The 14,662-nt window shown below is 59.2% G+C and overlaps 1 protein-coding gene across 1 annotated transcript; it reads right to left on the bottom strand.

The window, feature by feature from the left end:
- Window positions 1-413: 413 nt before the first annotated feature.
- On the bottom strand, window positions 414-12,005 carry LOC309682836 (solute carrier family 22 member 6-like; the record flags this gene model as incomplete). Its single annotated transcript, XM_082496926.1, is given in 11 exon segments — window positions 414-483; window positions 1,492-1,695; window positions 2,987-3,095; window positions 4,378-4,662; window positions 4,665-4,705; window positions 6,220-6,380; window positions 9,227-9,350; window positions 9,467-9,635; window positions 10,542-10,696; window positions 11,426-11,529; window positions 11,628-12,005. Coding segments are annotated over 11 exon segments (1,800 nt in total).
- Between the last annotated feature and the right edge of the window lie 2,657 nt (window positions 12,006-14,662).

The raw sequence follows: 14,662 nt of genomic DNA, 5'->3' as shown, positions 1-14,662 counted from the left end.
CAGATCTATTTTCCAGCTAAATCACCCGAATTAGGGCAAAGGCCGGCGCTCGCCAGCCAGGACCCAGGCGGCCGGGTAATATATAGGGGAAATTAATCCTCGTTAGCCTTTTTTGGGGGGAGAAAAGGAGATTTTGAGGACCCTCCCGGACTCCTGAGGTCCCTGAGGGGGGTGTGGGGACATCCCCCCCCCCCCCCCCGGCCACCTTTTTTCCCCGAGAGGGCGGAGTTTGATATCAAAAAACGACGTTGCGATGAGGTTTTATTGGGATTAAATAAATAGCGTCCGGGTTGGGGGGTATTGACGGGGGGAGGGGGACACACGACGACACACGTGTCACCCCGGGGGTCCTGTCACCCCCCCGTCCCCCCCCACCGGGACCCACGTGTCCCCGATGCCCGTCCTCTTCCCCCTCAGACGCCCTCCTTGGTCTTGGTGGTACTCAGGGGGACGGTGACCTCCTCGTCCTTGAGGTGACCCGCTCTGTCGCCGCGTCGGGGGGGGAGAGGAAAAAAAAAAAAAAACACCCAAATCTTCAATCTTTCTCCCCAAAAACCTTCGTCCCCTCTCAGCCCCAAAACCTTTGGTCCTCTTCACCCCCAAACTTTCATTCCTTGCCCCAAAACCTTTGTCCCTTGCGCCAAAGCCTTGAAGGCTTCTCGCCCCAAAACCTTTCTCCCTTTTCTCCCCAAAACCTTTGGTCCTCTTCACCCCAAAACCTTCATCCCTCACCCCAAAAACTTCACTCTTCTCACCCTAAAAATCTTCATCCCTTCTCAGCCCAAACCCTTTGGTCCTCTTCACCCAAAACCTTCATCCCTCACCCCAAAAACTTCACTCTTCTCACCCTAAAAATCTTCATCCCTTCTCACCCCAAACCCTTTGGTCCTCTTCACCCAAAACCTTCATCCCTCACCCCAAAAACTTCACCCTTCTCACCCTAAAAATCTTCATCCCTTCTTACCCCAAAACCTTTGGTCCTCTTCACCCCAAAACCTTCGTCCGTCACCCCAAAACCTTCACTCTTCTCACCCCAAAACCTTTGGCCCTTCTCGTCCCAAACCTTTTGGTCCTCTTCACCCCAAAACCTTTGTCCATCGCCCCAAAACCTTCACTCTTCTCACCCCAAAACCTTCATCCCTCACCCCAAAACCTTCACTCTTCACATCCCAAAACTTTTGGCTCTTCACCCCAAAACCTTTGGTCCTCTTCGCCCCAAAAACCTTCGCTCTTCCAATCCCAAAACCCTTCATCCCTTCTCACCCCAAAATCTTTGATCTTCTTCACCCCAAAACCCTCAACTCTTCCCACCCCAAAACCTTCAGCCCTTCTCTCCCCAAACCCTTTTGGGCTCCTCCAAGAAATCTTGCCCCAAAAATGGTGATTTTCCCCCTCCTGTCAACCGCGAAAATATCGGGGAGAAAAAGGGGATCTGGTGGGGAACGGGGTCTCTCGGGGTGACCGGGGACACTTCTCTGGGGAGCTCCTCACCGTCTCTCCACGTCCTTGACGGTCTCGGGCAGGGGCACGTTGCGGGTCTCGGGCAGGAAGCAGGTGGCGATGGCCGAGATGATGGGGGCAGCCCCATAGATGATGAGGGGCAGCACCGGGGTCACGTCGGCTGCCATGCGCACCAGCGGGGCCACCATGCCACCCACGCGGGCCATGGTGCCCCCCAGGCCCATCCCCGTCTGCCTGTGCCAGGGAGAGGGAGCGGGTGGGTGGGCGGATGGATGGATGGAGGGGTGGATGGAGGGGTGGATGGATGGATGGATGGGATGAGGGTTGGAGTGGTTGATGATGGATGGATGGAGGGGTGGATGGATGGATGGATGGATGAGGGTTGGAGTGGTTGATAGTTGGAGAGATGGTTGGATGGATGGATGGATGGGTTGAGGGTTGGAAGCGTTGATGGATGGAGAGGTGGATGGATGGAGGGGTGGATGGATGGATGGAGGGGTGGGTGGATGGATGGGATGAGGGTTGGAGTCGATGATGGAGAGGTGGTTGGATGGATGGATGGTTTGAGCGTTGGACGCGTTGATAGATGGATGGAGGGGTGGATGGATGGATGGAGGGGTGGTTGGATGGATGGATGGATGAGGGTTGGAGTGGTTGATAGTTGGAGAGGTGGTTGGATGGATGGATGGATGGATGGGTTGAGGGCTGGAAGCGTTGATGGATGGATGGAGAGGTGGATGGATGGATGGATGGGATGAGGGTTGGAGTCCTTGATGGAGAGGTGGTTGGATGGATGGATGGTTTGAGCGTTGGAAGCGTTGATGGATGGATGGAGAGGTGGGTGGATGGATGGAGAGGTGGTTGGGTGGATGGGTTGAGGGTTGGAAGCGTTGATGGATGGATGGAGAGGTGGTTGGATGGATGGAGGGGTGGATGGATGAAGAGGTGGTTGGGTGGATGGATGGATGGATGGGTTGAGGGTTGGAAGTGTTGATGGATGGATGGAGAGGTGGTTGGATGGATGGAGGGGTGGATGGATGAAGAGGTGGTTGGGTGGATGGATGGATGGATGGGTTGAGGGTTGGAGGGTTTGGTGGATGGATGGGATGAGGGTTGGAGGGGTTGATGATGGAGAGGTGGTTGAATAGATGGAGGGGTTGTGGGTTGGAGGGGTTGATGGATGGATGGAGGGGTGGTTGGATGGATGGAGGGGTGGATGGATGGATGGGATGAGGGTTGGAGTGGTTGATGATGGATGGATGGAGGGGTGGTTGGATGGATGGAGGGCTTGATGGTGGATGGAGGGGTGGAGAGGTGATTGGACGGGTGGATGGATGGACTGGTGCGTGGAATGATTTTCTCATGGATGGATGAGTGGTTGGACTGTGAAGTTGGTGGGTGGGTTGACGGGGTGGTCGATGGACGGGCGGGTGGGTTGATGGGTGGAAGATGACTTTGGCAGATGGACGAGTGGCCGGAGGGAGGGCTGTGGTGCCGGCAGCCCCGGGAAGTGACAACCACCCACCTGATGACGGTGGGGAAGAGCTCTCCGGTGAAGATGTAGGCGCAGTTGAAGGAGGCGGCCAACGACCCCTTCCCAATCACCGCGAAGGCCATGCGCAGCATCTGCAGCTCTGGGGCCGAGGTTGGGAGGTCTCACACCTCCCGCCCCCCACCGGCTCCTCAGTGGGTCCTCCAACCCCATCCACCTCCGCACCCAAATGGCCCAAGTCCCTCCGATGACCCTTCATCCCTCCGTGCTTCCATCTCCACCGCTGTCCTCCCGCTTCCCTCCATCCCTCCAACCTCCACCCATCCTTCCACCCTCTGTGCCTCCATCCCATCATCATCCAACCTTCATCCTTCTACTCTCTGTCCCTCCAACTTCCCTAATTCTTCTACCTCGTCTTCCTCCACCCCATTGTCCTCCATCCCTCCATACTCCATCCTCCATCCCATTGTCCTCTGTCCTCCATCCCATTGTCCTCCATCCCATTGTCCTCCATCCCATTGTCCTCCATCCCATTGTCCTCTATCCTCCATCCCATTGCCCTCCATCCCATTGTCCTTTGTCCTCCATCCCTTTGTCTTCCATCCCTCCATCTTCTATCCCATTGTCCTTCATCCCTCCATCCCTCATCCCTCTGTCCTCCATCCCTCCATCCTTCATCCCATTGTCCTCCATCCTCCATCCCTCCGTCCTCCATCCCATTGTCCTCCATCCCTCCATCTTCCATCCCATTGTCCTCCATCCCTCCGTCTTCCATCCCATTGTCCTCCATCCCTCCGTCCTCCATCCCATTGTCCTCCATCCCTCCGTCCTCCATCCCATTGTCCTCCATCCCTCTGTCCTCCATCCCTCTGTCCTCCATCCCATTGTCCTCCATCCCGTTGTCCTTTGTCCTCCACCCCTTTGTCCTCCATCCCTCCATCTTCCATCCCATCGTCCTTCATCCCTCCACCCCTCCGTCCTCCATCCCTCTGTCCTCCATCCCTCCGTCCTTCATCCCATGGTCCTCCATCTTCCATCCCATTGTCCTCCATCCCATTGTCCTCCATCCCATTGTCCTCCATCCCTCCGTCCTCCATCCCATTGTCCTCCATCCCGTTGTCCTTTGTCCTCCACCCCTTTGTCCTCCATCCCTCCATCTTCCATCCCATCGTCCTTCATCCCTCCACCCCTCCGTCCTCCATCCCTCCGTCCTCCATCCCTCCATCCTTCATCCCATGGTCCTCCATCCTCCATCCCTCCGTCCTCCATCCCATTGTCCTCCATCCCTCCGTCCTCCATCCCATTGTCCTCCATCCCTCCGTCCTCCATCCCTCCATCCTCCATCCCATTGTCCTCCATACTCCATCCTCCATCCCATAGTCCTCCACCGCTCCCACCGTCCCTCCATCCATCCCGGCGCCCACCCGTTGGCACGACGATGTTGGCGAGGATGCAGATGCCGGCGAGCGCCAAGGAGCCACCTTGGGCCACCCGCCGGCCCACACAGCTGATGGCCACCACGGAGGCCAGCTTGGCCGGGATGTCCACAGCCCCGAAGACCAACTGGCTCAGGTAGATGTCCACCCCGAAGCCCTGCAGATCCATGGCCAGTCCATAGTAGGCGAAGCTGGTGGAGAACCTGCCCCCAAAACCCAACGTTTCAACCCAAAACCCACCAGGCGTGATCACGCGGGGACCAAAAAGTTGGGTGTTGGCCCCCAAAAGTTGGGTGTTGGCCCCCAAAAGTTGGGTGTTGACCCCCAAAAGTTGGGCTTTGACCCCAAAAAGGTGAGGTTTGACCACCAAAAGGTGGGGTTTCACCGCCAAGAGGTGGAGTTCGATCCCCACAAGTTGGGGTTTGACCCCCAAAAGATGGGGTTTGCCCCAAAAGGTGGGGTTTGGCTGCCAAAAGATGGGGTTTGGCCCCCAAATATTGGGGTTTGGCTGCCAAAAGGTGGGGGTTGCTCCACCCAACTTGAGTTTTGACCCCAAAAAGATGGGTTTTACCCCCAAAGGTGGGGTTTGACCCGAAAAAAGTGGGCTTTGGCCACCAAAAGGTGGGGTTTGACCCCCACAAGTTGGGGTTTGGCCCCTAAAAGATGGGTTTTGGAAATCAAAAGGTTGGTTTTGGCCATCAAAAGGTGGGGGTTGACCTCCATAAGTCGGGGTTTGACCCCAAAAAGATGGGGTTTGGCTGCCAAAAGATGGGGTTTGGCTGCTAAACGTTGGGGTGTGGCCCCCAAAAGTTGTGGTTTGGCCACCAAATGGTGAGGTTTGGCTTCCAAAAGGTGGGGGTTGACCCCCACAACTTGGGGTTTGACCCCCAAAAGATGGGGTTTGACACCAAAAAGATGGGGTTTGACCCCCAAAAGATGGGGTTTGCCCCAAAAGGTGGGTTTGGGCCACCAAAAGGTGGGGGTTGACCCCCAAAAGATGGGGTTTGGCCCCCAAAAGATGGGTTTTGCCCCAAAAAGTGGGTTTGGGCTACCAAAAGGTGGGGGTTGACCCCCAAAAGATGGGGTTTGGGCCCCAAAAGATGGGTTTTGCCCCAAAAGGTGGGTTTGGGCCACCAAAAGGTGGGGGTTGACCCCCAAAAGATGGGGTTTGGCCCCCAAAAGATGGGTTTTGCCCCAAAAGGTGGGTTTGGGCCACCAAAAGGTGGGGGTTGACCCCCAAAAGATGGGGTTTGGCCCCCAAAAGATGGGTTTTGCCCCAAAAGGTGGGTTTGGGCTACCAAAAGGTGGGGGTTGACCCCCACAAGTTGGGTTTTGGCACCAAAAGGTGGGTTTTGACCCCCAAAAGATGGGGTTTGGCCCCCAAAAGTTGTGGTTTGGCCACCAAATGGTGAGCTTTGGCTTCCAAAAGGTGGGGTTTGACCCCCACAACTTGGGTTTTGACCCCCAAAAGATGGGTTTTGACCCCCAAAAGATGGGGTTTGACACCAAAAAGATGGAGTTTGACCCCCAAAAGATGGGGTTTGCCTCAAAAGGTGGGTTTGGGCCACCAAAAGGTGGGTTTTGACCCCCAAAAGATGGGGTTTGGCCCCCAAAAGTTGTGGTTTGGCCACCAAATGGTGAGGTTTGGCTTCCAAAAGGGGGGGTTTGACCCCAAAAAGATGGGGGTTGACCCCCAAAAGATGGGGTTTGACCCCCACAAGTTGGGTTTTGACCCCCAAAAGATGGGGTTTGGCTGCTGAAAGATGGAGGTTCTCCCCCCCCCCTTCCCCCAAGTTGGGTTTTGACCCCCAGAAGATGGATTTTTGACACCCCCCCCCCCCCAAAAAGGTGGAGTTTGACCCCAAAACCGGCCCCACTTGCCAGACGAAGGAGACTCCGCAGGAGACGGTCCTCATCCCGGGGGTGCGCCCCAGTGCGGCCAGTGCCCCCCCCGGCAGTGGGGGCTCCCGGCGCACCAGTGCCCGCAGCGCCTGCGGGACACGGGGGGGGGGATCGAGAGGGATCCAGGGGGTCTCGGGGGGGATCCAGGGGATGGGGGGGGGGGATCTGGGGGGGATCAGAGGGGTCTTGGGGGGGATACCAGGGGATCGGGGGGGGGGGGGGATTGGAGGGATCTGGGGGGGATTGGAGGGATCTGGGGGGGATCTAGGGGGGATCAGAGGCATCTGGGGGGGGTCGGGGATCGGGGGGGGATTGGAGGGATCGGGGGGGGATCAGAGGGATCTGGGGGGGATTGGAGGGATCTGGGGGGGGTACCAGGGGTCTCGAGGGGGTTGGAGGGATCTGGGGTGGGATCTAGGGGGGATCAGAGGGATCGGGGGGGGGATCGGAGGGATCTGGGGGGGATCAGAGGGATCCGGGGGGGATCGGAGGGATCTGGGGGGGATTGGAGGGATCAGAAGGATCTAGGGGGGATACCAGGGGATCGGGGGGGGGATTGGAGGGATCTGGGGGGATCTGGGGGGGATCAGAGGGATCTGGGGGGGATCGGAAGGATCTAGGGGGGGTACCAGGGGTCTCGAGGGGGATCCAGGGGATCTGGAGGGGGTTGGAGGGATCTTGGGTGGGATCCAGGGGGGATCAGAGGGATCGGGGGGGGATTGGAGGGATGGGGGGGGATTGGAGGGATCTGGGGGGGATTGGGGGGATCTGGGGGGATCTAGGGGGGACCAGAGGGATTTAGGGGGATCCAGGGGATCGGGGGGGGGTGGGGAGTGGAGGGATCTGGGGGGGATCCAGGTGGGATCAGAGGGATCTGGGGGGGATTGGAGGGATCAGAGGGATCTAGGGGGGATACCAGGGGATCGGGGGGGGGGAGGATTGGGGGGATCTGGGGGGGATCAGAGGGATCTGGGGGGATACCAGGGGAAGCTAGAAGGGAACTAGAGGGGATCTAGGGGAGACTGGGGGGATCTGGGGGGGATCTGGGGGGATCTGGAAGAGATCTGGGGGGTGGGGGGGATGTAGGAGAGGCTAGAAGGGAACTGGGGAGGATTTAGGGGAGACTGGGGGATCTGGGGGAGACTGGGGGGATCTGGGGGGGATCTGGGGGGGTGGGGGGATGTAGGAGAGGCTGGAAGGGAACTGGGGGGGATTTAGGGGAGACTGGGAGGATCTGAAAGAGATCTGGGGGGGTGGGGGGATGTAGGAGATGACAGAAGGGAATTGGGGGGGATCTGGGGGAGACTGGGGGGATCTGGGGGGGATTTAAGGGAGACTGGGGGGATCTGGGGGAGACTGGGGGGATCTGGGGGGGATCTGGGGGGTGGGGGGGATGTAGGAGAGGCTGGAAGGGAACTGGGGGGGATCTGGGGGAGACTGGGGGGATCTGGGGGGATCTGGAAGGGATCTGGGGGGGTGGGGGGATGTAGGAGAGGACAGAAGGGAACTGGGGGGGATCTGGGGGGGATCTGGGGGGGATCTGGAAGAGATCTGGGGGGTGGGGGGGATGCAGGAGAGGCTGGAAGGGAACTGGGGGGGATTTAGGGGAGACTGGGGGGATCTGGGGGGATTTAAGGGAGACTGGAGGGATCTGGGGGGGATCTGGAAGAGATCTGGGGGGGGTGGGGGGAGATGTAGGAGAGGCTGGAAAGGAATTGGGGGGGATGAGGGGGATCTGGGGGAGACTGGAGGGATCTGGAAGGGATCTGGAAGGGATCTGGGGGGATCTGGGGGATGTAGGAGAGGACAGAAGGGATCTGGGGGGGATCTGGGGGAGACTGGGGGGGATCTGGGGGAGACTGGGGGGATCTGGAAGGGATCTGGGGGGATCTGGGGGGATCTGGGGCATGTAGGAGAGGCTGGAAGGGAACTGGGGGGGATCTGGGGGAGACTGGGGGGGATCTGGGGGAGACTGGAGGGATCTGGGGGGGATCTGGGGGGATCTGGGGGATGTAGGAGAGGACAGAAGGGAACTGGGGGGGATCTGGGGGAGACTGGGGGGATCTGGGGGGGATTTAAGGGAGACTGGGGGGATCTGGGAGGGATCTGGAAGAGATCTGGGGGGTGGGGGGGATGTAGGAGAGGACAGAAGGGAACTGGGGGGGATCTGGGGGAGACTGGGGGGATCTGGGGGGGATTTAAGGGAGACTGGGGGGATCTGGGGGGATCTGGGGGATGTAGGAGAGGACAGAAGGGAACTGGGGGGGATCTGGGGGGGGATCTGGAAGAGATCTGGGGGTGGGGGGGATGTAGGAGAGGCTGGAAGGGAACTGGGGGGGATTTAGGGGAGACTGGGGGGATCTGGGGGGGATTTAAGGGAAACTGGGGGGATCTGGGGGGGATCTGGAAGAGATCTGGGGGGGTGGGGGGATGTAGGAGAGGACAGAAGGGAACTGGGGGGGATCTGGGGGAGACTGGGGGGATCTGGGGGGATCTGGAAGAGATCGGGGGGTGGGGGGGATGTAGGAGAGGCTGGAAGGGAACTGGGGGGGATTTAGGGGAGACTGGGAGGATCTGGGGGGGATCTGGGGGGATCTGGGGGATGTAGGAGAGGACAGAAGGGAACTGGGGGGGATTTAGGGGAGACTGGGGGGATCTGGGGGGGATCTGGGGGGATCTGGGGGATGTAGGAGAGGACAGAAGGGAACTGGGGGGGATTTAGGGGAGACTGGGGGGATCTGGGGGGGATCTGGGGGGATCTGGGGGATGTAGGAGAGGACAGAAGGGAACTGGGGGGGATCTGGGGGGACGTGGGGGTCTGTAGGGGATAGATTGGGAGGATGTAGGGGGGATGGGGGGGTGGGGGGGGTATTCCGGGCAGCCCCCCCCTCCCCCCCCCCCTCCCCCCTCCTCCCCCCCTCCCCCCCCCCGTCACCTCCTCGCTGAGTTTGTCCCCCTCCTCCTTCCTGCCGTTGACGCGGGCGACTTTCCGCAGCCCCTTCAGGGCCAGGTCGGCTCTCCCCGAAATCACCTGCCACCGGGCCGACTCCACGAAGAGCCTTTGGGGTGGGGCGAGAGGGGTTACGGGGCGACCCCCCCCCTCCCCCCCAACACATCTGAAGGGGGGTGGGGTGGGTTGTCCTCTCCTCCACCCCCCCCAACGCCTTCCCCCTACCAGGAGTAGAGGAAGAAGATGAAGAAGGGGAGGGAGACGACGAGCTGGAGCCAACGCCAGTGGGGGAGGCCGAAGGCGGCGGCCGCCAGCACGAACTGCCCCAGGGTGTAGCAGTAGCCGTTGATGGTGCCCACCACCGCCCGCGCTCCCGTCGGGATCCACTCCATGCCTGTGGGGTGACCGGCGGCACCCAGGGAGGTTGGGTGGGAGGAAAGGGGGTTTTGTCCCGTGGGATAGGGCCAAAACGGGAGAGCCGGAGCCCTCCCAAGGGTCAACGGTGGTGGGGTTGGAGCCCACGTCCATCCCAAGGGTCAACGGTGGTGGGGTTGGAGCCCACGTCCATCCCAAGGGTCAACGGTGGTGGGGTAGGAGGTAGGGTCCCTCCCAATGGTCAACGGTTGAGCCCACGTCCCTCCCAAAGGTCAATGGTGGAGCCCACGTCCCTCCCAAGGGTCAACGGTGGTGGGGTTGGAGCCCACGTCCCTCCCAAGGGTCAACGGTGGTGGGGTTGGAGCCCACGTCCCTCCCAAGGGTCAACGGTGGTGGGGTAGGAGGTAGGGTCCCTCCCAAGGGTCAATGGTGGAGCCCACATCCATCCCAAGGGTCAACGGTGGTGGCATTGGAGCCCACGTCCATCCCAAGGGTCAACGGTGGTGGGGTTGGAGCCCACGTCCCTCCCAAGGGTCAACGGTGGTGCCCACGTCCCTCCCAAGGGTCAACGGTGGTGCCCACGTCCCTCCCAAGGGTCAAAGGTAGAGCCCACGTCCCTCCCAAGGGTCAACGGTGGTGGGGTTGGAGCCCACGTCCACCCCAAGGGTCAACGGTGGTGGGGTAGGAGGTAGGGTCCCTCCCAAGGGTCCCTAGGGTCAGTGGTGGAGCCCATGTTCCTCCCGAGGATCAATGGTGGAGCTCAGGTCCCTCCCAAGGGTCAACGGTGGTGGGGTTGGAGCCTGGATGTCTGGGTGCTTCCCATGGGGTCGGGGTGGTGGTAGGACCGAGCCCAGCCCCCCAGGTCCCTCCCGTGGGGTCAGGTTGGTGGTAGGACCGAGCCCAGCCCCCCAAGTCCCCATCTCACAGAGGGAGGCGGAGTTGAGGGACACCCCGGCCATGGCCAACCCCGTCAGGAAGCGGCAGAGACAGTAGACCACGAAGGTGGGGGCGGCCGCCGTCCCGGCCCCCGTCACCCCCAGCTGCAGGTAGCACCAGGTCAGCAGCGCCCGGCGCCCGAACCTGCTGGGACAGGGTGCTGGGGCCACTGGGATGGGGGTTGTGGGGTACTGGGGGCACTGGGATGCTGATATGGGGCACTGGGACAGGGGCACGAGGTGCTGGGGGTGCTGGGATGGGGCATATGGGGTGCTGGAGCTACTGGGATGGGAGATATGGGGTGCTGGAGCTACTGGGATGGGGGTTGTGGGGTACTGGGGGCACTGGGATGGGGACATGGGGCACTGGGATGGGGGTTGTGGGGTGCTGGGGCAACTGGGATGGGGGATATGAGCACTGGGATGGGGGTTAAGTGGTGCTGGGACCACTGGGATGGGGGACATGGGGCACTGGGATGCTGATATGGGGCACTGGGATGGGGGCACGAGGTACTGGGGGTGCTGGGGCCACCGGGATGGGGACATGGGCACTGGGATGGGGGTTGTGGGGTGCTGGAGGTACTGGGATGGGGGATATGGGGTGCTGGGGGCACTGGGACGGGGGATATGGGGTGCTGGGGCCACTGGGATGGGGACACAAGACCTTTGGAACACTGGGACGGGGAATATGGGCACTGGGAATACTGGGACTTGGGGACAGTGGGACAAGCCATACTGGGACAGCCCCACCCTGGGGCCACAGGGCCACCAGGAGCCAGAAGGAGGAGAGGACATCCCTGTGCATACCCCTCCCCTTTCCCCCTTCCCAGTTCCTCCCAGTTCCTCCCAGTACAGCTCCGGATTGGCCACGCACTTGTCGGAGAGGACCCCGAAGAGGCCGGAGCCCAGGAGGATCCCGGCCATGTAGATGGACTGGGCCACCTGCCGCAACTTCTTGGACTCGCACACCAGGTCCCACTGCCACCAGGAGAAGACGTGGGGGGCGTCAAGACCCGAACATCTGTGTCCCCCACCCCACCCCACTGGGGGAACTGGGATTATGGGCCACCCCTCACCTCGGTAACGATGGTGTGAGCGAAGATGCCATCGTGGTAGATCCAACCGTCGTGGCAAGGCTCGGTGGCCGCCCCGTTGGCCGTCCCGTTGGCCGTCCCGTTGACCTCCAAGAGGTGCCACTGGGGCTCCACGTAGCGGTGGCAGCGCTGGGGACGGCGGTGGCCGTCGGAGGGGATGGAGACGAAGAGTGGGACGTCCCCAAGGCTGTCGTTGGCCACGGGCCGAGGTCGGCAGTGGTGCTCGGGGACGCCGGCGGTGAAGTTCTGCAGAAGGTTGTGGCTGGCCAGCATGAGCAGCGGAATGGCCAGGGCGGCCACGTAGGTCATCTGGAAGCGGCCCATCCCACCCAGGCGGGCCAGCAGCTCCACGAAGCTCATGGTGGGACGAAGGATGGAGCCGAGGGGGGTGGCCCAGGTCAGCTGGAGGAGGAGAGGTTGAAGGATGGGCCAAGGGGTGACCAAGAGGTGGTTTGGATGGTCAGCGAATGGATGGATCCAAGGGTTGACCAAGGGGTGGCCAAGGGGTGGACCAAGGGTTGGCCAAGGGGTGGCCAAGGGGTGACCAAGGGGTGGCCAAGGGGTGGTTTGGATGGTCAGTGAATGGATGGACCAAGGGGTGGCCAAGGAGTGGCCAAGGGGTGGTTGAGGGACAACCAAGGGGTGATTTGGATGGTCAGCGAATGGATGGATCCAAGGATGGGCCAAGGGGTGGCCAAGGGGTGACCAAGAGGTGGTTTGGAAGGTCAGTGAATGAATGGACCAAGGGGTGGCCAAGGGGTGGCCAAGGGGTGGTTGAGGGACAACCAAGGGGTGATTTGGATGGTCAGCGAATGGATGGATCCAAGGATGGGCCAAGGGGTGGACCAAGGGGTGGCTGAGGGCCGAGGACGAGGGACGGACCGACGGACGGACCGAGGGAGGGATGGAGGGATCGACAGGTTGACCCTCTATTGATCACCTGTTGGTCCGTCCATCGATCTCTTGATCAGTCTATCGGTCTATCAATAGGTCTATAAATTTACTGATCGATCGATCGATAGTTGGTCTGGTCCCCGTCTGTCAGTCTGTCTGTTGCTCCCTTGATCTATTGGTTACTCTATTGATCTATCAGCATCTCGATCAATCGATCGATCTGCCGATCGCCTTATCAATCAGCCACACTATCAATCTATCGATCTCTATGGATCCGTCGGGGTGTCTATCAACCTGTCTATCAATCTGTCGGTCTGTCTGTCTATCGATCTATCGATCTATCAACCTAATTGATCGATCCACCCATCAGACTGTCGATCTGTCAGTCTATCAATCTATCAGCCTGATTGATCCATCCACCCATCGGTCTCTCGATCAATATCAGTCTCTATTGATCTATCAATCGCCGCTTATTTCTTGCCCTCACCGCTCTCCCTCCTCCTCCTCCTCCTCCTCCTCCTCCTCCCCCCCCATTATTGATCAATCAATCAATCAATCAATCAATCCCCTCTCCCTTCTGCCCCACCAATCTCTCAATAGGTTCATCCAATGATCCCTCCCGATCGATTGATCCCTACCGGCTCTTTCGCTCCTCTCCCTCTCTCCGCCGCTCTCTCCGTCTCTGTCTCCGTCTCGGTCTCTCCGGCCACCCGCTGTCCACCCGTCCGTCCCTCCGTCCGTCCCTCCCTCCCTCCGCCACTCCCACTCCCTCTTCCCTCCGGCCGTCCTTCGCCCCTCGCTCAACCAATCGATCGATCGATCGATCGATGGGTTTCTCTGTCGGCTGTGCCAACCGTGGTCCAGCTGGTGGACCCCTCCCCCGCTCCCTCTGCCCACCGATTGACTCCTCACCCCAATCGATCAATCGATTTATCTGCCGATCAATCATAGGTCTACAGAGGTCTATCGATCAGTCTCTGGATCTGCCCCCATTGGTCGATCGATCGATCTCCCTGTCGATCAAACCAGCGAGCTCTTTCTCTGCTGATGAGTTATTGATCTTTAGATCTTTGTTACCTATAATGGGGTGATCATCAATTAGTCTCTAATCTCTCTCTTTATTGACCAATCTATTGGTCTATATGTTTCTATTGATCGACCTATCGATCAATCTATCTCTATCGATCCGTCTGACGGTCTGTGTATCTCGATTATCAATAAATCGATCTTTTCATTGATCGATCTATCGGTCTGCATTTTTCTACTGACAAATCTATTGAACCACGATCCACCGATCAATCTCTATTGATCAATCCGTTGGTCTATCGATCAATTTATTGATTTATAATCTTTCGATTGATCGGTGTATTGATCTTAATCTCTGTATCGACCCATCTGTTGGCTGATAATATTTCTATTGATTGATTTATTGACCTTTAAGCTCTCTATCGACTGATCTATTGGTCTCGGTCTATTGATCAACCCTATTGACCTGTAGTTTATTGATCGATCTATCTATTGACTGGTTTATTGGTCTCTATTGATCAATCTATTGAACTTAAATCTCACTATCGATCAATCTATTGGCATATAACCTTTCCATTGATCCCTTTCTCTCTATTGATCGATCTAATTGACCTTTAATTTCAATCTATTGATTTAATCTTTCTCCTGATCTACATATCGATCTTAATCTCTCTATTGATCAGTCTCTTGGCCTATAATCGTCCTATTGATCAGCCTTTCTCTTTAGTCATCAGTCTGTTGAGCTTTAATGCGTCTCCTGAGCAGTTCGTCGGCCCCTCCCTCTCTCCCGATCAACACATCGATCCGCACATTGATCTCTCGATTGATCCACTCACCCGTCCGTCGCGCTCGCTGTCTCCCAACCTCTCCCGGCGCCAAAACCCGCTCCCCGGAACCGTCTGCCGCCACCTATCACCCCTCAGCCCTGTGGCTGCCCATGGCCGCAGCCCCGTCCACGGTCCCGGCCCCTGTCCCCCCCTCCGATTTAAAGCCACCCCCGGTCCCGGTTAACGTTTGACTCCGGTGGGACCAGATCCCACTATGGGTCAGTGGAGACGATGGTCAGGCGGAAACGTCGGCGCCGGCCACGCCGATCC

This window comes from Vanellus vanellus, assembly GCF_965231255.1.
Source record: "Vanellus vanellus genome assembly, chromosome: 33".
Classification (NCBI taxonomy): domain Eukaryota; kingdom Metazoa; phylum Chordata; class Aves; order Charadriiformes; family Charadriidae; genus Vanellus; species Vanellus vanellus.
Note: the sequence above shows the minus strand (reverse complement) of the source record. Positions and strands in the feature narration are given on the sequence as shown.